The sequence below is a fragment of the Prionailurus viverrinus genome, chromosome B3 (genome assembly GCF_022837055.1).
Source record: "Prionailurus viverrinus isolate Anna chromosome B3, UM_Priviv_1.0, whole genome shotgun sequence".
NCBI classification, from domain to species: Eukaryota; Metazoa; Chordata; class Mammalia; order Carnivora; family Felidae; genus Prionailurus; species Prionailurus viverrinus.
In genome coordinates this window covers 5,659,261-5,682,115 of record NC_062566.1, presented here as the reverse complement: position 1 = coordinate 5,682,115, position 22,855 = coordinate 5,659,261, and the positions used below count along the sequence as shown (strand labels likewise).

The following is a 22,855-nucleotide window of genomic DNA, read 5'->3' as shown; positions in this document are numbered from 1 at the left end:
AGCCTGCTTTGGATTCTGTGTCTCCCTCTCTCCCTGCCCCTCCCCTGCTTGTGCTCTCTCTCTCTCAGAAATAAATAAACATTTAAAAAATTTTTTTAAAAAGCAATGGTGATCATCATGTTTTGGGAGAGGGAAGGATTGCACCAAGTGACACAGAGTGAGTAATATTTAATCTATTTTAAAATCTGGAGTAAATATAGCCTAGTTTATGATTTTATAATGTTAGGTGCTCTGAATAGGGTTGTTGGCATTATTCTCCATTCTCCACATATTTGATGTATTTCACAATGGAATTAAAAAGAAAGGAGACAGAACAATTGTTATTTGCAAATGATGAGATCATATAACAATAGCAAAGGGAAACTGTTAGGACTAATAAAAGAGCTTAGTTAGATACCAGATAAACACCCCAGAATCAATAGGATCTCTATTTATTTGCAATAACCTGTGTAAATGTTTGACGGGGAGAAAGCAAACCCATTTTCAGAAGCCAATTAAGTTATAAAATATCCTGGAAGGGTCTCCACAAAGAACTAGGCAGGGCCTACATTAAATTACAAAATTTTACTGAGCAATTTTATCAACTCTGAACCATGATGTATGTTTTATATCTCAACATTACAGTGCTCAGATACGGAATTGGAGGCTTACACAGGTCAGAGAGGGTTTGGCTAGTCTCTGATGCGTATAGACTTGGAACCTAGTCCCTTAAGCTACTTCCTCAGACCCAGAAGCCAGAAGGTGCATTTACACATTTCCCAGCCTTTGGAGGTTCACGGACCTTCACTGCCCTGAAACAGACCCCTGCAGCTGAAGAAATTTCTTATGCATGCCTCACTACAAGGAGCTTTGAACAGTGTGGGTTACACCTCAGTGTGATGCATGAAACCAACCTTCTCTTTTCTGCTACACTAGCTGCCTTATTTCAGAGATCAACCCCCTGACCTTCCATTAGAATTCATTAGATGGTATCTCATTGTGGCTTTGATTTGTATTTCTCTGATGATGAGTGATGTTGAGCATCTTTTCATGTGTCTGTTAGCCATCTGGATGTCTTCTTTGGAAAAATGTCTGTTCGTGTCTTCCACCCATTTCTTCACTGGATTATTTGCTTTTTGGGTGTTGAGTCTGATAGCTTTTCTCCTATTTTTTCCCCTGGCTGATTGTCTTGTATAATCTCCTTCCCCGGTCCTAACCCTCCCAGAAAGGAGACCCGCCAAGCAGAAATTCCTTCCCAAGTGGAAAGGATAAGTTAATTAATTAATTACTTTACACATGCTCTGGGGCAAAACGCTATCCTCCTTTCAATTAACAGTACGAGAAGCCTGGCCTGACATTTTGGCTCAGGGTTTAGAATACAAACTTTTTCTCTTGCCTTTCTTGCACTTTCCAAAAACTCATGAGTTCTACAACAAAAGCGGTGTGAGAACTCAGAGCCCCCTGATCCCATTAGATGCACCAGGAGGCTGCAGATGGTGCTTGGGGGACCGGCCAAAACTGATCTGTGTATACTTTGGTTTCTTCTTGGTGCCAAAGATGGTCTTTCAGGAGGATGAAGTTCAGGTTTCAAGAGGTTCTCTTTTATTGACAAAGCCTGTGGGTTTCCCCCATGTGTGGCAGTCAATAAGATAAATAATTTCTATCTAAATTTTAAATTAGCAAAATGTGGATAAAATCAGCAAAGTGCGGATTGGAGAAGTGTCCCACCCAAGCTAAAGAGCAGCAGTTAACTCTCGGAAGAGGCTTGGGGTTTTCAAAGATGAGGGGTCTTCTACTGTATGACCGGCAGGTGGCAGCAAAATCCAAGAAAAGAAACCAGGTTCCTTCATTTCTTAGATCAGTTTCAACGTTCCTAATCTTCCAAGTTAAAAAAAACCCTTTATATTCAAACAATTTGCTGGGAGTAAAAAATATGGGCTTCACGTGATAGCGGGCTACTTTTAGGATCCACTGGTTAAAAAACATATAAATGTCAAGTTAAAATGAACTCACCACTACTTTTGAAGGAATTTATATTTTACTAATTACACAAAAATAGCCACGTGCTCTTGAAATGTAGAAATATGGCAGCATATCTGTGCATGTGGAATGTTTACATTCATTCTCAGACAATGCTTGGCATGCCTATGCATTCTCAGACCCTTGGCAATAACTGTATGGTACCCTAGGGTCCTGAGTCCATTGGAGATCACTGCTTTCATGAACCCTGGCTTCCTCCTCACTCCCACCCGGAAGCTTGACACAAGTTTCCAGAGGCTGAGAAAGTTTAAAAGAACTGAGTGGATCAGAAGTTCCCATTTTCTATGTACCTAAGTCTAAGAACTCTAAAACCAGCCTGTTGCAAACCATGAGGCTTCTGGCATTGCAATGAACTTTTCAATGCAGAAGATACCATGTGACACAGGGCCTCTGTGGGAATGGAGAGTTTCCCAGTGAGACACTATCTGAGTTAACCAAGGGTTTGGGATTGGAGTCCGACTGTTCTATTTACGTTGGATGCGTGATTTGGGCAAGCCAGTCAGCCTCTCTGAGCTTCTGTACCCCCAAGCATATTCCTTGCCTCCTGAAGGGTTCCATCATTTTTGTGAGGATTAAATGTAATAGTCTAGGGGCACCTGGGTGGCTCAGTCGGTTAAGTGTCTGACTTGGGCTCAGGTCATGATCTTGCGGTCCATGGGTTCAAGTCCTGCATCAGGCTCTGTGCTGACAGCTTAGAGCCTGGAGCCTGCTTGGGATTCTTTGTGTCTCCCTCTCTCTCTGCCCCTCCCCCGCTCATGCTCTCTCTCTCTCTCTCTCAAAAATAAACATTAAAAAATAATAATAAATAAACTATTAAATGCAATAGTCTATATAAAGCGCTTAAGGCAGCTGCCAGCACACAGAAATGCTTCATAATGTCAGCAGTCATGGTTATGCTTATAAGCCTCATTAGCCATGTCATAGTATGGTCACTACTACTAACATCACAATAGAATATCAATGAACATTGGAAACTTCATAAACGAGGTCTTTTTTACTGACTCAGTCTGTGCAGGGAATGGTGTCACATCATGGGTGACATCTGGCCATCCGTAATGTCCCTTAGTTTCCAACACTTACAAAGAGTTCTTATAAAGCAAGGGCAACATTTCTTCCTTGGCAACGTCAGCACAAAGTCGCCTGACTTAACAGCAAAGAGCCCTGAGAGTGAGAAATCCCGGGGTAACTGCCGTCCATCCCCACTAGCTGCCATCGCTGGAGTGACCACTCTCAGCAGATTTCAGTGGCTGAAGTGTCTGCACAGAGGCCGTGTGCATGTGTGGGCAGTAAGTGTGTAGATGTTTGTGACTGGACTTCTACATTTAAACAAACATCATCTATGGGGTGCCTGGGTGGCCATCAGGCTGAACAACCACCTCCTGATTTGGGCTCAGGCCACGATCCCAAGGTCATGAGATCAAGCCCCGTGGCGGGCTCTGAGCAGAGCATGGAGCCCGTTTGAGCTTTTCTTTTTTTTAAGGTTTTTTTTTTCTTTTTTAAGTTTATTTATTTTGAGAGAGACAGAGACAGAGTGGGGGAGGGACAGAGAGAAAGGCAGAGAGAGAACCCCAAGCAGGCTCCGCATTGCAGCACAGAGCCGGACGTGGGGTTCAAACTCACGAAACTGTGAGATTGTGACCTGAGCTGAAACCAAGAGTCGGACACCTAACCGACTGAGCCACCCAGGCGCACCAAGATTTTCTCTCTCTCTACCCCTCCCCTCTCTCTCCTTCTCTCTCTCTCTCGAAAAAAAATTAATAATTTTTTTTTTAAACACATCATCTGAAAGTCTGAATTCCTTGTCCACTCATGCTTGGTCCTAACATTCTTCCCCAAAGGTCTCATATTTGTAGAAATAATATTCCCCTTTTCATCTGACACTCTCTGTCTCATCCTAAAGAGCAGCGAATGTTTGCTAAGGGGCAGCCTATCAGAGCAATCCGGGCTAGCCTGCAGCAGACATCCTCCTACCCTCCCTGGACTGCACCCAGACACAGGCTCCTCTCCCAATGTGGCTGACTGACGGCCAGGGCCACTTCTCTCAGATGCTTAGCTGGGCACAGGGACCGTGGGACCCCATGCACCGCAGGGCAGAATTCTTGGTGTCAAACCTTGTACAGAGGTGGTAAATTATGGAGTTTACATCACTGACACTGAACTACCTCGGTATTTCTGGTGCCGCCATGCAGCTTGGCTTGATGAGCCTGCAAAGTGCAATTCAGGAAGGGAAACAGGAGTAAACGTTCAGCTGAGTAAATCATGTGGTCTGGGGTCAGCTTTAATGTACTGTCCTGACCCATCTGGGGGCCTGCAGAGACCGGCCTCAAAGAGGCATTCTTTTTTTTTTTTAATTTTTTTTTCCAACGTTTATTTATTTTTGGGACAGAGAGAGACAGAGCATGAACGGGGGAAGGGCAGAGAGAGAGGGAGACACAGAATCGGAAACAGGCTCCAGGCTCTGAGCCATCAGCCCAGAGCCTGACGCGGGGCTCGAACTCACGGACCGCAAGATCGTGACCTGGCTGAAGTCGGACGCTTAACCGACTGTGCCACCCAGGCGCCCCAAAGAGGCATTCTTAAAGCCCAGTGCGGGGGACGGTCCATGTCACTGGTCCCAGGAATGGGAAGAGAAGTAAAAGGGATTGATGAGACAGCCCCACAAAGATGTGGATTCTTGCAAGACAGCACTGCTTTTGCCCCTCTTTATGGCAGTGAGCCATGCAGACCCACCCTCGGAGGTAATATTAGATGAAAGAATCATATAAGATAGCATCATATCAGCGTCTGGAGTCGCTTCTAGAGAACTTCCAAACTCAAAGAAAAACCTCAAAAACCAGACATTGGTTTGGCATAGGGATCTCAACCCTCTGGGCGGCCCCCGTCTCTAGGCAGGCATGGGTCAGAGGCCACAGCCCTGTGGGCATCTCCATTAAAGGTGTGAGGTCTCAGGAAAAGTGGTCTGATTGCCTCTCCTCAGTCCAACGTCCCCATCCTTGGATGAATCAGCCTCTAGCCAGGAGATTAGGGATGACTGGAGGCCAGCACCACACAGAGCCCCAGGATGCCTCATTATATCTCTGGCAACAGAGTAAAGCCATGGTACTACAATAGCCTCGGAGCTCATCCTCCTGCCATATTGAATTCTCTTTCCAATGCCCCCCCCTGCCAAGAACAGTCCCCACAGACTATCACCTTGATCCGGGGAGAGTCTGTGGTCTCTCACTTACTTGTCGTTCACAAGTTTCCCGCGTCGGTGAATCTGATTCTCCATTGTGAAGTTGATGGTGGCATCGTATACGTGCTCACCAACAAACACCTTCATTTTGGACTTGTATTCTACGTCTTGAAAATACCGAATCATATCAGGGAACCAAACCGTCAGTCCATAGTAGCTGTAATAGAGAAGACAGCACATTCGAGCAGCAACATGCTTTGTGCTTTCATGATCAGAGTCCACATTCCTAGGCTGGGGTAAATCAAGCTCATTTTAAATGTATGAATATGGTTCATGATTAGAAACTTCAGTATTATCACTCATCACATGAACAGATCTAAGGAAAAAATCATAACCATCTCCATAGATGCTGAAAAGCCACGAGACTTTTTAAAAAATGTCATTCCTGATTTAAAGAAACACCAATAGATTGGGAACCGGCGGGCACTTCCTTAACACATAAGAAGATACACATCTCAGTTCAAAAAGGAAATGGTAAAGGCACTCTCACTAACATCAGAAACAAGACCAGGACACCTATTATCCCCACCACTGTTTAACACCACATCTTAGGTCTTGGCCAACTCCGTTAGGCAGGAGCAAAAACAGGAATCTAAAATTGTGAAGCAAGAGGTAAGACTATCTCCATTTACTGGGATGACAAATGTATCGAATATACTGTTGAATGCGAAAAGCAGATGTGGAATGTGTGTTCCTTTAAATAAGGAAATGAAGAAGAAATAAGAATGAGAAACTATGTCTATACCTCTCTGTTGTTTCAACATTTGAAATGCATTGCCTACTCAACAAAATTAAATCAGATGTAAGTAAATATAAATAAGACCTATTTTAGAACTATCAGAGAATTGAATCCTTGTGTTTACTATCTTTAGCTTCTGAAATGTTTCCTTCTCATTTAGACAGAGGAAGTGGGGGGGGGAATAGGGTCTGGTTTCCTTTCTAGCTTTACCTATTCGGGTCTCCATGAATAGATATGGAGAGAAAGTAGGTCTCGCCATGTTCCTCCATGAGTCAAAGAGCTAATAGACCCCCTTTAATTTCCTTTGGGTACAAGTGACGGTGAACAAAACAATTTCACAAACGGAAGTTTAAAATCTCATTGAAAGTTTCTCGCTGATAACAGCAATTTATTGAGCACTTATTAAGTGCCAGAAACTACTGCAAGCACTTTCTACCTACAGTAAATAGCCTCACAATGTGGTAAATGGCTGAAGTGGCATAAAGAGGGTCATTGTATTTGGAGGGGCATGAAATGACAGGGATGAGAACCTACCAGTTAAGAGAGGAGCCAGCTAATCACCAATCCTGTTACATTCGATTTTCCTTATTGGGGGGGACATTATTGCAACGTTTCACTGTTTTATCTATTTAAAATCACAGTGCAACTGATGGCCGCCTACTCAGGCCTTGTTCCCTGCTTGTTCCCCAAGAACAGAAGCTAGATTTTGTTTCAGCAGCAATGGTATCTTTAGCTCAGAGGCCAATCCTGACTAGTCTGAAATCCCTGGTAAATCACATCCCCTTTGCCAGTGATTAGTTAGGCGGTAGGTGTGTGACACATCTAGCTAATAAAACGGAGAGAAAGGCTGCTGGGGAGGGGGGGTGTGCTACTGAGAAAGCATTCCTTGCTGTTAAAAAGAGAAGCTCGGGGGGCGCGTGGGTGGCTCAGTCGGTTAAGCGACCGACTTCAGCTCAGGTCATGGTCTCACGGTTCGTGAGTTCAAGCCCCACGTTGGGCTCTGTGCTGACAGCTCGGAGCCTGGAGCCCGCTTCAGATTCTGTGTCTCTTTCTCTCTCTGCCCCTCCCCTGCTCACACTCTGTCTCTCTCTCTCTCTCTCTCTCTCTCTCTCTCTCTCTCTCTCTCAAAAATAAACAAACACTTAAAAAAATTGAAAATAAAAAGGAGGAGCTCAGAGAGAGGCAGCCTCTTCCTCCTTGGAACATTTTCCCATTGGTGTTTTTGTTTGTTTGCTTTGTTTTGTTTTAATTTTGTTAATGTTTATTTATTTTTGAGACAGAGAGATACAAAGCATGAGCAGGGGAGGGGTAGAGAGAATGGGAGACACAGAATCCAGAGCCGGCTCCAGGCTGAGCAGTCAGCACAGAGCCCGACGCAGGGCTCGGACTCACAAACCCCGAGGTCACAACCTGAGCCGAAGTTGGACGCTTAACCGACTGAGCCACCCAGGCGCCCCACCCCCATTGTTGATGGGATGCCAAGAAGAGGTCAGGCATCTGGCCATCACCAGGAGAACTATAGCCTGAGGCTGAAATGCCACCTAGAGTCTGCCTCTCTATGGAATTCTTGTTACAGAGGAGAAGACATGCCCTTGTTGTAGAAGCTACTAGAATGGGTTGCCTGTTACTTGCAGCCAAAAGCATCCAGACTCTATGTGTTAGAACTAATTGTAATCTTTGGTTTATAGATGAGGCACTTGCACAGGGAAATTAAGGAGGTTAAGTAAGACAGAATTTACCTTAAAGCCATGGTGAACCAGACCACGGCCAGAATCAGTGTGTTCATCCTGTAGGGTCCCATCACGCAGTACATAGCATTATCCCAGACCTGTAACCCAGAGAAAAGTTATTAAAGCAAGGGACTTGTGACCTGGAAGATCTCATTTCTAAGATGTTCTGATAAATTCACAAGGAACCCACGAGAGAATGGGGAAACACAGTCTCCTGGAGGCAGCAACGCAGTTCAAATAACAAAGAAAGCCTCTTCTCTTCTCACTGCCTAGCCTCAGCCTCCAACATAACAGTCTTAGAGCATCTTCCCTGGGAACATGATATTATTCCACACATGTCATCAAAAGCACGCTGAGTTGGGATTCTGAGACACTGAATAACCTTGAGTAGTAAGTTCTGCTCCCTGCCTGTGGGAATGGGTGATATTCCCAACATTTAACAGCCATTCAAAACGAAGGTCATTGGCTGCCTCAGTGCTCGACAGCGACTTGACTGAAGAAGTCACTTCTCCAGAGAAATGGCCTTGCTCTACACAAGAGACTTTCTCAGAAATCTCCAACACACTTCAAGGAATCTTCTACTTCATACACTCCTTTCTTCCTCTGAATTATGTAAAAAGAAGATGCTAGAGAGAAGGATGTTTACTAAGAGTAGACGTTGCATCTGCATTCAAAATCTCTTCTTTGGGGAGGAAGAGCAAAGAAAAGCACTAAGGTTTAGAGAGTTTGTGGTTCAAGTCACCCAGGGAGTGAGAAGCTGGCATGAGCTATGTCCCAAACATGCCCGTCCAAGGTACTTCCTCCCATCACACTGCCTTGGGTTGATGGGGGCATTCAGGGTCTTTATCCTTCATCCACCGAAGTTACAGCTTGCCTACTCCCTCTCATCTCCTGCATTTTCCCAGGCATACCTGCTTGAAAGTGGTCTTGAACCTGACCAGCCAGCGCTGGTACCAAGTTCCTGTTGAACTTTGGATCTCAATGAATTCATCCATTTGCTTGGGAGTTTTGATGTGGGACACCTGCAAAACAAAGATGATGGAGACAATCTTAACCCCACTTTGTGTCACACTTTTCAATGTTTCATTTAGTGTAACTGACTTTACATAAGTTATCAAGGGCTACGGGGAGCCTTTGATGACCCTCTAGTTCAGTGATCTTAACCAAAGATGGACATGGCCTCTCTTAGGGCTCTTTCCCAGACAGGTACGTCTTACCGCAGACAAGATGAACCCATCTTTTCATTAGATCATGCTTTTGAGAAATTTATATTCGTCAGACATACTATACTGAATTCCCATCTGTATCTGATTTGCCTACACTAGAGTTGACTCCACCTTGAAATCCGCAAATCAATCCTTAATAGGTATTAACTATTAACATCACAGAAGTCTAGGGCCCATGTAAGCAATGGTGTGTGTGTGTTGGGGAAGGTGTTGCTACTTAAGATATTTGTTTAATGTTTATTTATTTATTTTGAGACCGAGAGAGAGAGGAGAGGCAGAGAGAGAGAGAATCCTAGGCACTGTTAGTGCAGAGCCTAATACAGGGCTCAATCTCACGAACTGTGAGATCATGATCTGAGCCAAAATAAATAGTCAGATGCTTGGGGTACCTGGGTGGCCCAGGTCACAATCTCATGGTTTTGAGTTTGAGCCCGACATCAGGCTCTCTGCTGTCAGCACAGAGCCCCTTCAGATCCTCTCTTCCCCCCGCTCTCTGCCCCTTCCCTTCTAATGTGCTGTCTTTCTCAAAAATAAATTAAACAAGTTTTTTAATAAATAAAAAAATTTTTTAATTAAAAAAAAAAAGAGTCAGAGGCTTAACTGATTGAGCCATCCAGGTTCCCCACTACTGAAGATATTTTTTAAAACACAGCAGAATGGAAGAAATCATGTCCTCCTTGCTGTCTCTGGTTTTCCTGGTAGAAACCCAATAAATGCGGAGTAGGGATAAGGTTATATATCTCAGCGCTCCCCCTCAAGCACCCTGCAAAGTGTTGACTTGTCCAATGTCACCAGGTAGCCCCTGTGAGCAATCCTGACTCACCAACACAGTGTCTGTCTAGTTAACCCATGTTTAAAGCAACCACTGAATTCTACAACCAACCATCATGTCGGGGAGATTCCGAACCACACAAACTCTTTTTAGCCAAGGTTCATGCTTGCAGACATATTCAGGGGGAAAACAGAAGAACATTCAAAAAAAAAAATTTAGAGTTTCCATCACCCTCTCCAACAAACTTTTGTCTAGGGATAAAGGTTTTAGTCACAAGAGTGTCTCCATCGCTTTCTTCGGCCATCTGAGAACGTGAGGACACGTGAGGAGACAGGGCTGGAAGTCCACAGGGAAAAATCAGACCCTGGATATGGACAATGGACTCATTAACTCTGAGCACTAGGTCGAGGACAGCACAGCTATACTTTTCTAAACCCTAAAAGCAGTAATTCTTAAACTTGGGGGAGGGCCGGGCACCTCTCTGAGAATCTGGTAAAAGCATCTTCCTGAAATTGGAGGGACATGAGCACACTGAGAGCCTCCTGGGTGTGTCCAACCATCCACAGGTGCACGTCCATTGCAAATCTCTCTGCCTGGGGACACAGGAGGGTGAACGCACAGGTCCTGCAACAGAACTCTCGGCTGGAGCTGGGCTTCATGTTATCAGACACCTGCAGGGAAACCATGAGCCCTTGCTGCAGCCAAAAGAGGTCAGAGCGGAAGGCTGACACCAAAATCAGGAAGCAATCAAAAATCGGACTCCAAAGCATTAAGATGGACACTCAAATGCAATCTTTTCCCTTCGTTGCTCCTGGGGGAAAAAAAAAAATAACACCCTATTCCCCAGGGATTTAGGGATTGAGTGCATTGACAACTTCAAGCAAAATTACTCTAATTTACAATTAACTAGGATACTTGTCTTTGATTGGGTCTAAATCAGGACATGGCCTGTGTTCACCCCAGCCGTGCAGAACATTTCACTGGGGACACCTGCCAGGGGGCAGCTCCGAAACTTGGGAGGCAGTCAGTAAATGGGGTGGCTGAAATCTAGGGCTTTGTAGGGAAGCAGAAAGTTCTCCTCACCCCTCTTAGCATCCCAGGCTGGGTGTGAAAATTAAACTGACAAAGATAAATTAACAGGAGAAAAACCTACACATTCGATTGAATTTTAACATGTACAGGGAGCCTTCCAAAGAGAACCAAGAAGTGAGCAGAGCAGAAAGCTTTTATTCCTTTTAGATCAGGAACCAAGGAATTTGTAAAGAATTGACAAGACAAAGGGGTTTGGGCTAAGAGTAGTAGGTGAAGAAGTAACTGGGACCAAAGCGTTGATTTACAAACAAATGTTTGTTTACACAGCCTTCTCGTGATCCCTCCCCCCCCCCCCCATCTCTGGTGATAAGAATGTCTTCTTTCCTCCTGGTACAGGGACAGTAACTTCACACAGCAGATTAACGACCTGTTCCAGGGAAGAAGGGTGAGTGGGGAGAGGTCAGAGTGACCTTCCTGCCTCTGCCATTTTCCCAAACTCCTTCAGTTTAAGACACTCAATATGCCAAGGTGCCATGTTTTAGGGTAGCGTGTCCTGAATCCCGGCAGCTCAAAGGCGAAAGCGAGGACCCGAGGACCCGGCATCTGTCGCTCTCCTGCTCATGCCTTCATTAGCTGCGGGGAGCACTTGGGACCAAAGCAGTTAACCCCATCCGGCTGGAGTTCACTCCAGACTGCCACTGCTCTCTGACCTGTCAGCACTTTCTGCTTGTTCTTTCTTTTCTTTCCCTCTGGCCCATCCACTCACTCACTTCTACATAATTAAGAGGATTACAAAGTCAGCAGGGAATGCTGAGGCCACAACCTTTTTAATTCTCTTTCCTGTTAGAAGAAAACTGCTAAAAGCAGGGGTGATGCCTAAAGACTCGTGGACCAGCATGTGGGCTAGAGTAACAAAATGCCCACGGGTCACAGTACCCACCTCCCCACTCAGGGATCCCCGCCTGAACTCTTCCTCGAGATACACGTCCATCCCCAAGGTGAGGGGCTCTAGGGCGCGAGGGAAAGGCTGAGTTTTTGCCTTTGGAAACCAGAGGCTTCCGGTTTATTGATTTCCAGGCTGAGACCTCCTTCCTCAAAATTAGGCTGCTTAAGGTTGAACACGTTAAGAGAGAATGTGGGATTGCTTCCCTAAAAACCACTCCTGGTCTGGCAAGCCCACGCGGTTGATTTAGAAGCAGTCCTTCCAGAAGCAGCAGTCAGGGAAGCCACCGTGTGTCAGATACCGCAGGGCCACCTGGGTGAGACAGAGGCCAGGAAGAGTTTACAGCTACAGGGAAAGGCAGGGACAGGTGCACAAACGAGGCAGAGAGCAATCATCCATCAAGACACCTCTCAGGAGGGTTCTGGGTTTGCTTGGAGTAAATACACCAACAGACTGCTTGAGGGCCCAGGGAATGACAGAGACCAGTGACCTGTGGCGCATGCGCCAGAGGGAGGGCAGGGGAAAGAGAGAGAAGGCTAAAAGGCAGGAGGAAAAGTGGGGGAAGGGGAAGAAGGCTGTGTGCTCTGTGAGGAAGTTCCTCAAATTGTCAGGAAGGCTATTAAACTCACAAATGCCTGGTACAAACGACGTGTGTCTGTGTCTGTGTGTGTGTGCATGTGTCTTTGTGTCTGTGTGTGTGTTTGTACACATGTGTCTGTGTGTCTGAATGTGTGTGTGTGTCTATACATGTATGTCTTTGTGTCTGTCTCTAAGGAATAAGCAGGAGCTTGGAGAACAGTCTGTGGAATGGGGTGGGGGGGGGGGATGGGAGGGGGCAGGACGGAGCCAAGCACGCCCAGTGGGCAGGGAGTCCCACTAACATCTGGTGTCCACACCTGCAGGATTACAACCCATCGCAGACAGCGGTAGGGGTGGGGGTCCTGGGAGAACCATGTACGCCCTTAACATCTTTCATTTTGAGTGTTTCTGTTAGTCAGTCGTGCTTCTTAATAAATGTGTGTCATAAAAGCACTGGTCTCATATTTTAGATATTTTTAGGAGCATTGGAATCGACAGAAACAGGCCATTGAACAGCAGCCATTTATTGCTTGGTTTAGTTTATGAAAAATAACAGGTCATAACATTTTTGAATAATAATTAACACTTATGTAGCCCCTACTCCAAGGCAGATAGATACTGGCTTAGGTCATTTATTCAATCCTTACCATAACCATATTTACAGATATTATTATCGGGTTTTTTTCACAAGAAGGAAACTGAGGCAGAGAGAGTGCCTTGCCTAAGCCCACACAGCCAGAAAGTATCAAAACTGGGATTTGGACCCAGACTGTCTTGCTCTGGGTTGTGGATTCTTAGCCACCACATGGTCCTGCCTGAGCCTTGGGGCTTGCAAGCAACAGTTAACAAGGACAAGTGTTCTGTCCAGAATCGATGGCAGAGGCCAAAGAAGCGAAAGCAGGGAATCGGAGCTGGAGGCGGCTCCCCCGGGAAGGGCTTCCTTGTGGAAATGGATTTGAAGTCAGCCTGAAAGGAAGTTATGCAAACAGGTGCTCAGAAACCCTGAGAGAGCCATTCCTCCCTCACCGGCCACAGACCTTGGCCAGGGGAGCAGAGACCGTGGTAACTAACACGACATCTTCATCTTGGAAACTGACGCTCACAAGTTCTTCACTTATTAAACCAGCAAGAAACAAAATTCAGCCTAAGAGAAACGGCTCTGGCTCTCCTGTTGCTTCAACACTTAGATTGGCACAATCTGACTGAAATGTAATTTGGCAAGATAACTCAAGAGCTATAAAAATCCTAGTGCTTTTTGAGCCAGTCATTTTGTTTCTAGGAGTCTAGTTGGAAAACCAACCCCAGAACTGGAAGGGGAAGCAACCACAAGGGTGAGAAGGTTCACTGCAACAATGTTAACAGGAACAAAGTAACAAAACAGGGTAAATAAATTCCTAGTATTCCCGGACATGTCCAGAGAAACTGTGTTAATGTTCCCAACATTAATGTTTATTAAAAGGATAATTCTGTGGGGTGCCTGGGTGGCTCAGTAGGTTAAGCATCTGACTTCAGCTCAGGTCATGATCTCGTGGTTCGTGGGTTCGAGCCGCATGTTGAACTTTGTGCTGACAGCTCAGAGCCTGGAGTCTGCTTTGGATTCTGTGTCTCCCTCTCTCTCTGCCCCTCCCCTGCTCATGCTCGCTCTCTCTCTCTCTCTCTCTCTCTCTCTCTCTCTATCTGTCTCTCAAAAACAAACATGTTTTAAAAAGGATAATTCTGAGACAACAGACAGAATGCTTATGAGTACTCTTAAAAATATGTCGATGTAAATATATGTACATATGCTTATCCCCATAGAAGGTCAGGGGTTTTATTGTATACTTCCTTTGTCCAATTAATATAATAATAGAATAAAATTAATTTTTAGCAAGACAAAATAGTGAAAAAGGACAGTCCCCCCCCCTTTGTGGGCATAGATGCCACACACTCACCGTGAACACCTTCTCGGGGGCCCCCTTCGCCCTCATGTTGGTGTCATGCACTTGCTTGAGGATCATCCAGGCTTCGTCGTGTTTGCCCATCTGGTTAAAGCAAGCATAGAGGAATGAGAAACCTGTGGCTGAGTAGGGGTGGAAACCCTATGCATCTGAGTGTGTGGTGATTAGGGACTCGCGGCCATCCAGGGCTCGTGAAGGACTACGACTAATGTCCGCCCCCAGCCCATCTTGGAAGGATAACAGGGTAGCGCCTTCCAGGTGCAAATGGGAGGCACTACTCGGGGCGCCTGGGTGGCTCAGTTGGTTAAGTGTCCAAGTTCGGCTCAGGTCATGATCTCACGGTAGTTCGTGGGTTCGAAGCCCGTGTCGGGCTCTGTGCTGACAGCTCAAGCCTGGAGCCTGCTTCATATTCTGTGTCTCCCTCTCTCTCTCTCTCTGCCCCTCCCTCGCTCATGCTCCGTCTCTCTCAAAAATAAATAAACACTTTTTTAAAATTGTAAAAAATGTGAGACATTACTCCATTATACACTATTCCCATCACACAGTACAACACTCCTAGTTGTAAAGTTGAATGGACTGCTGGGGCGTCCAGGTGGCTCAGTCGGTTGTGTGTCCAAGTTCAGTTTAGGTCATGATCTCATGGTTTGTGAGTTTGAGCCCTGAGTTGGGGTTGCTGCTGACAGTGTGGAGCTCACTTCAAATCCTCTGTCTCCCTCTCTCTCTGCTCCTCCCCCTCTGGTGCTCTCGATCTCAAAAATAAACATTTAAAAAAAATTTTTTTTTTAACGTTTATTTATTTTTGAGACAGAGAGAGACAGAGCATGAACAGGGGAGGGGCAGAGAGAGAGGGAGACACAGAATCTGAAACAGGCTCCAGGCTCTGAGCTGTCAGCACAGAGCCCGACGCGGGGCTTGAACTCACGGACCGTGAGATCATGACCTGAGCCGAAGTCGGACGCTTAACTGACCAAGCCTCCCAGGCGCCCCAACAAACATTTTTTAAAAATTGCACGGACCACTAAGTGGGAGCCACGTTCCTCTCTGACTAGGGAGAGCAAAGCAGCAATATGTTACAATTGAATTGTGTTCCTCCCACCCCAGGACCTTGGAACATGACCCTATTTGGAAAGGGGGTTGCTGTAGATGTAATTAAGACGAGGTCCTGGGGCGCCTGGGTGGCGCAGTCGGTTAAGCGTCCGACTTCAGCCAGGTCACGATCTCACGGTCCGTGACTTCGAGCCCCACGTCAGGCTCTGGGCTGATGGCTCAGAGCCTGGACCCTGTTTCCGATTCTGTGTCTCCCTCTCTCTCTGCCCCTCCCCCGTTCATGCTCTGTTTCTCTCTGTCCCAAAAATAAATAAACATTGAAAAAAAAAATTAAAAAAAAAAAAGACGAGGTCCTACTGGAGCAGCGTGGGCCCCTGATCTGGTTCGACTGGAGTCTTTATAAAAAGCCAGCCATAGGAATATAGACACACACCCGGAGACGACCTGGGATGACTCAGGCAGGAAGTGGAGTGAGGCAGCCGTGAGCCAAGCGACTGCCAGCAAAGCACCAGAAGCTGGAAGACGCAAGGAAGGACTCCCCTACAGACTTCAGAGGGAACGTGGCCCAGCTGACACCTTGATGTTGGACTTCCAGCCTCCAGAACTGTGAGACAATTTCTGTTACTTTAAGCCACTCAGTTTGTAACAGAGTCCTTTGAAACTACTACACAACAAAGGGAGTATTTTGAGATATCCCTGGTTAAAACAAAACGAAAACAAACAACAACAACAACAAAAAAACGCTTGCTGTGTCTGCCCCTGATCAATGGGACAAAAGGGAATTTGACAAGGTGATCACTCTGTAGAAAGATCTAGAAGGAGACACATTAAGTGGACTCAGAATTGGGGGTGGAAGAGATTTCTCCTCTGCCAGCCCCACCCTGTCTGACCACCACAAGCCCAAGTGCCCCGCCCCACCCCAGCTGGAAGGATTCTTCTCTCAAGACACCAGCAGAAACTCTCAGATGGTCCGGATGGTCAAGAGTCCTCATGGACTTGGGAACCACACAAGTATTGCCACAGATCTTGCTGCAGCAACTTGAAACAACACCCCACCGCTTTCAAGAGCCTCTGGAGAGAGTGGGGGCTGGAGGCAGCGTCGGGAAGCCCCCTCCACCACCCAGCCTGGGGGAGCCCTGTCCCACTCTGCACTCGGGGAGCCCCTGCGCCCCTCCGCCCCTGACAGTCTGCGATCCAGGGTGCGCGGCCACCGCGGATGGCAGTGAAGCCAGACATAATGATGGGCCAGGTCGGCCAACAGAGGGGGTGGTTTGCAACCTGCAGGCAGGAGGGGACGCGGGGCTAAAGGGCTCTCACATGGGGTGGGGGGGGTGGGGGTGCTGACTCACCTCCAGCAGGAACCGTGGGCTCTCTGGCATGAACCTCAGGGCCACCATGGACACGGTGCAGGGCAGAGCGCAGATGATGACAAACACCCGCCAGCTGTGGAAGTGGTAATTGGTGCCCATGCTGAAGCCCCAGCCTGTGAAGAAGCAGCCAGAGCACTTTGGACATGATCTCAGAGTCACCTTCCAGCCCTGGCTCTCAGCTTAGGGCATGAGAGCATCGCCTGGGGAGCAGGTTAAAGTGCAGGCCCCCGCCTGTCTCCCCAGCTTCTGACGCAGAAGTCTGGAATGGGCTCTGGGAATGTGCATCCCAACAGCCCCCCAGGGTGGGCCAGGCCCGTTCTCTCGTTCTCTCGGCCAAGAGTACAAAGGAAGGCAGCATCCCATATTTCGATATAGTCATTAAAATTTAACGCCACTGACAGCGCGGACCCTGCTGGGGATCCTCTCTTTCCACCCCGCCTCTCTCCCTGCCCCTCCCCCGCTCATTTTTTCTCTCTCTTTCTCAAAATAAATCAATGAACTTCTAAAAAACTTAAGTTAAACAAACTGTTAAATAACAGATGTTCTATTCCCTGGCCTTGACAAATAAGGTGCCCTGACCTACCCTTGCAGGATTCCTTTCCTTTCCTTCTCCTAGCCCCTCCCACAGAGTGAGGGGCCTTGCGTTGACCCATGTGAACAAATCTCGCTCCGCCACAATGAGAATGAGTGCCCTTGTCATGATTCCTTGAGTTTAGTGGGAATTCCTGGGTTCTGAGCACCAGAGCATGATCTGGTAGGAGGACGATCACTCTTCAGGGACCCCTTGCCTTATAGGAAGGGGTATGGCTGAAGGAGAGCCAGATCAGGGCCTTACATGACCCTGGGGATCCCTCTTACCCAGGTCAAAGGGCAATATCAGCTCCGGGTGATTCTAATGCAAAGGGTTTCAGGACCCACACTTTGAAAAACACCGTCAGTCATAATACGGGCACACCCTGTTGTATCGTGCTCCACAGATACTGCGGTTTTTGCAAATTGCAGGTTTGTGGCAACCCCGTGTTGAGCAAATCTACTGACACCATTTTCCCATCAGCATCCACTCGCTTTGTGTGTCTGTGTCAGGCCTTGGTAATTCTAGAAATATTTCAAACGTTCCATTATTACCATATTTGTAACGGGGATCTGTGATCTGTGATGATTTGCCATAAGCTCGGGAGATGGTGAGCATGTTTTCAGCAGTAAAGTATTTTTTTAATTAGGATGTGTACGTTTTTTAGACATAATGCTACTGTACCCTTAATAGAGTATAATTTGGTATAAACATGACTGCCGTATGCACTGGAAGCCAAATAATTCACTTGACTCACTTTACTGTGATATTTGCTTTATTGCAGCAGTCTGAAACTGAACTCCTAATATCTCCAAGGTATGCCTATATCACATTTTTTTTTAATTTTAAAGAGATGGGGCTTCTAAATTCAAATGAATTCTATCATCACTGAAATGGAGAGACTAGCTCCTACTCAGCATTGGTTATTGAAAGCACTCTAAAATTCATTTTTAGAAATTGCTTCGGGATCTACGAAACATTATTTCAAATATGCCCATGGGTCGCAAAAGTCCCTCTTTTGAGGAATGGTAGCACAGAGGAAAGAGCCTAGACATTTGTAGTCACATAGATCAGAGTATAAATCCTGGCTTTCTCACATCATTACTGTGTTGGTGGGTTTTCATAGCTGCAGAATGCAGGTAACACTATCACCACAGATTTGCTGGGTACAAAAGCTTCTGACAACCAATAATCATTCATCTGCTTTGAGGGTAGATTTGATTTGTTTGGAAATAGCTACATGATACTTAGTGCCGAAGTTGTTGACTGAAATAGATGAATATCAGCAAAAGAATTGCTTAAAAAAAAAAAAATCCAAGGTTAGGGGCACCTGGGTGGCTCAGTCAGTTAGGCATCCGACTTCGTCTCAGGTCATGATCTTGCTGCCTGTCGGTTTGAGCCCCGTGTCGGGCTCTGTGCTGACAGCTTGGAGCCTGGAGCCTGCTTGGGATTCAGTTTCTCTCCCCGCACTCCCCCCCCCCCCACCTCATGCTCTGTCTCTCTCTCAAAAATAAACATTAAAAAAAATTTTTTTTAATCCAACGTTATAAAATAGATTGGTTTTCTCATGCCACTCAGAGCAGCTTTGAAGACACTCCAACAGCATATTTTTAAGACAGAACTGTATAAATGAATATATTGATTTCTCAAGTTCGGAGGGTAATCATTACTGGGACACAAAGTATCTACTCCATTTACTATCTGTGAAGCACAATAAAATGCAGTGCAATAAAATGAGGTATGTTTATACTTCAAAATACACCATATGGCCAACTCCGTGGTGGGCAGTGAATGTCTTCAATGCTCTATTCCTCTCACTGTGCTTCAACTCGGTCTACGCACTGCTGTTTCTGCTGATTCTTCCTACTTGGAGCAATTAAAGGACGAGCCAGAGGGAATCCCAGGTTGGGGGGAAAGAGGGACTGAAACCACCGTGACACATTTGGTCACACAATACACACTTCATCCAACTTTCTCAACGGGAACCAAATCTCTGTTTTGCACAGCATGCTGTCCCTGGGGTTTGTTTGCTTTAATTTTAATTAAAAAGCCTTTCCTTCCTCCTGAGAGCAACACTAGAAAGGGGAAGATAAAACCACAGTCATATTTACACATTTGCAGCTCATGTCCAAAAGCTACTCTGGAGTAATTAGAAGTCAAGTTGATCAAAACTACACAGCGGTGAAACTCAGGTGGACAGTGAGGGAAAGAGAGCAGAAGCAGGTGTGTTTCTAAAGCATTCTGCCCAAGACAAACTCTTTTCTTTATGATAATATGTGTAAATTATCTAAAATCCATGATTCCCTTGTGCCTCTATGGTTTTTATGGCGGCTTTACTAATCTGCATTTATCACGTTCATTAGGCAGATCTTTGGGACCTTAAATTAAATAAAATTAAACAGTGAACTGCTTCCAAATATATGTAGCAACTATTAATTTGGAGACAGGGATTGTTCTGGTTACTGATCTTTTAGCTTGCCCTCCGTCATGATTTCACAAACAGCTGGTGGTGCTGACTACAATGGGAATTCATCTTCCATAATATATTCTTTTTTTTTTTTTCTGGGCTGTGCCCATGAATTCCCAGGAAAACATTCTGAGTTTTGTAATTTTCTTTCTCAATGACTCAGTCGCCCGAATTCCTGGTGCCAAGACCTCCCATCACTTCATTCCTGCAAAAGCAATTAAGTGGGTTGCACCAGCCGAGCACAAACATGAGTCTCCTTTCTTTAGTTCCCCTGGCGTGTGTCCCTGCTCAGGGGAGGGGTGTGAGAGGATTAATGTCTTAGGCGCATTGAGAAATATCATCAAATGTCTGGTTCACTGTGGACAGGACATCTGGTCCCGGTAAAATGAGGCTTAAGGTAAATAATCACTCCTGTGATAAGGTCATTCTAGTCTCCCGTGTTCCTAGGGTGGGCTCCCCGCCCCAGCTAATGCTTGTTTCAATGAAGCATAATCATCCCAGAGGCTTGTATGTTAAAAAGGGACTATAAAAGTCACAGATTTCATACCAGCCTGCAAATAGGAAACACATCCTGTCCGTTTGGGGTAAAATATTTCACCAGGAGCCCTGATGTCAGCCAGCAGCTATGTGGCCCCTCCGCCATGGGCATCCCATTCAGACTTGGTCAACACGCTCCCAACTCGAATCCTAGTACTGCTTCCTTAGCAGCCAGACCCCCAGACATCAGTGTGTGCTTGTACGCGTAAAGCAAAGTGAAAAAGTGATGCACCGTGCAGGGACCATTGTGGGTAGTCCCTCTCACAACACCCCACAAGCTGTGGGCTCGGTCATAATAATGCAGACACGTGGTCTGGGGGACACTGACTCCGCCCCCCATGCCGGAGAGGAGGGAAAAGTATCCGGAAACCAATCAGGACCCAGCATCCCTGGGGTGTCGTGATTGGCTGAGGTGGGCTCATGACCTAAGCTGAACCAATCAGAAGCTCCCTGGTCAGGTGTGCGGGGGAACTTCCTTGGTGGAACAAGCAGTGTGCAAATGGGAGGGTGACCTTGTTGGTGCTGCTGGGATGGAAGCTAGCTCGAGGACGAGAAGCATTTTAAACATATTCTCAGCACTGCCCTTTGCATCCTAGTTATTACTGAATGAGAGGCACGGATCTCTATGGCTCTTACTTCCTTCCCTCTCCGCCTTCTAGGTGAAGGAACCACGGCTGGACGAGATGAAGTGACTTGGCTGCAACCACACAGCATCACTACCTTGGCTCAGCTTTTATGCAGGTTTTATTTGTCCCTACATGCCTCTCCTCCATTAAAAAAAAAAAAAAGATTGTTTACTTAATTTAAATGTGACAATAGTTTCTTAGAGCTCACACATGGGGATGAGTTAACAGTGCTAATGATACTATAGCAAGAATTGGTGGGGAGGGGAGGCAATTCCTCTGACCCATGTAACCAACACTATAGTATATGGGTCATTAAAGTATGTGTTTGCGTGAAAGGCAGAGTGCAGAAATGCTATTAGGAGTAATATGATTTTGTATCTGAAATGATGGAGAACTGCTTCTGGTGACAGAATTCTCTGGAAAACCCTTCATCCCTTGGTTTCATTATTCCTGTTTCTATTTCTTTTCTGTTTCTTATACGAAAATCCAGTGGGTTCTCAAAGACGAGACATGGCAAAGATTCCACGTTCACAAACCCATTTCTTCTACTTGCTGGGCACACGGCACGATTGCATCGCCAAGTGTCCTTTGCAGTATTGGTGATCACGTTACAGATTTGGGGCCAATGGGATGGAAGCAGAGAGGGCTGTTGGCCCTTCAAAACCACGCACGTACAATTGCCCATACTCTTTCCCCAAGCAGACTTTAAGCCACGTGTTACAGACGGTGCAGTCACACGCTGGGAAGAGTCTGAGCCCCAATATTGCTGATGGAACAGAGCCACCTGCACATCAGGAATATCAGCCCTATTTTACAAGAGGGAGAAACTTCTGTTATGTTAAAACAATGAGATTTTAGGATTTATCAGATTACCAGGGTAATGAATCCAGCATCATCCAGGGTAGGCAGTGTCTATACCAGAACTTCTTAAAAAGATATACAAGAGCTTCCATCACCTCAGAACACACAAAGAGGATGAGATTTCAAGGAGGTGAATGGCTAGGGAAGTGTTGGTTAGCTTCGGGCAGTTCTCTGCTACCCCTATAGTTCTGCAGGATTCTAAATGATAGCACAGTCTCACCCATCATCAGGGGTTTACCGAAAACAATTTTAAGGACGCTGATGGTATTTATTGCCCAGGATGCTTAAAAGACATAATCGAAATCAAAACTGCTGCGTTCTTCCTACTTTACTCTTAACAAAACCAATTGTGAAAGTAATCACTGCCAGGTCTCTGTCCAGATAATCTGGTTTTTGCAATTATCCAGGATAATAAAATTGTCCCAGCTGAATCGAAGACCTTGTCTGTAAGGGCTGCCCCACTTCTGCAGCCAAACAAGAGTGACAGCAGGCACTAGAATGGAGAGTATACAAGAGTACCGCATGGGAGCAGGGGGCAGGCAGAGCACCAGGATTCAAGGTCATGCCAGGACGTGACCTTGGCTAAGTCACCAACTTCTCTTGCTTTTGTTATGGAATCTATAAAATGGGGTTATCAAAGCCTAACTTGCTAGGGGGAGGAGGGCTGGGGAGATAAAGGTTGAAATTCTTTCAAATAGAACGAAGAAAAGAAGGAAAGAGAGGGAGGGAGGCAGGAAGGACAGATTGTATTCTATCCAGAAAGCTGTGTGTACTGAAATTAGTGATGTGTCTTCCAGTGTTGGAAGTTCTATAGAGAGATCAAGGTCACACACAGGAACTGTGTGTGAGCTTGGGGAATAAGGTTGAGGACGGCAAATGTTGTTGGATGCAGGTGCCATAGTGACAAGGATCCCTGGGCTTTTTGAAGGCAGTGCACTCACCATAGTGTGGAATGATGCTCCAGGCCATGGCAGATGCATAAATGCCCCCCGTCATCCAGAAGATGCCCAGCCAACTGAGGTGTTCTCCTCGCTTCTCCCGAGACAAGAATTCAGAAAAATAGGCAAAAACAATGGGCAGAGCACCCCCAATCCTGCAAAAAGAAAATGCCAAAAAGAAAGAATCGAGTCATACACTAAAAATGGGCTTAGCAGAAACCTAGTC

The 22,855-nt window shown here is 46.1% G+C and overlaps 1 protein-coding gene across 4 annotated transcripts in view; it reads right to left on the bottom strand.

Annotated features, from left to right (window-relative positions):
* SV2B (synaptic vesicle glycoprotein 2B) overlaps window positions 1-22,855 on the bottom strand; it is a 215,177-nt gene that overhangs the window by 26,944 nt on the left and 165,378 nt on the right. For all 4 annotated transcript variants that reach the window (XM_047864207.1, XM_047864205.1, XM_047864206.1 and 1 more), the window contains exons 4-9: window positions 22,633-22,784; window positions 16,609-16,742; window positions 14,207-14,296; window positions 8,635-8,745; window positions 7,733-7,821; window positions 5,247-5,411 (exon numbers count right to left, since the gene is read on the bottom strand). In XM_047864207.1, coding sequence (XP_047720163.1) covers window positions 5,247-5,411; window positions 7,733-7,821; window positions 8,635-8,745; window positions 14,207-14,296; window positions 16,609-16,742; window positions 22,633-22,784 — 741 coding nt within the window. The remainder of the gene's footprint in view (window positions 1-5,246; window positions 5,412-7,732; window positions 7,822-8,634; window positions 8,746-14,206; window positions 14,297-16,608; window positions 16,743-22,632; window positions 22,785-22,855) is intronic.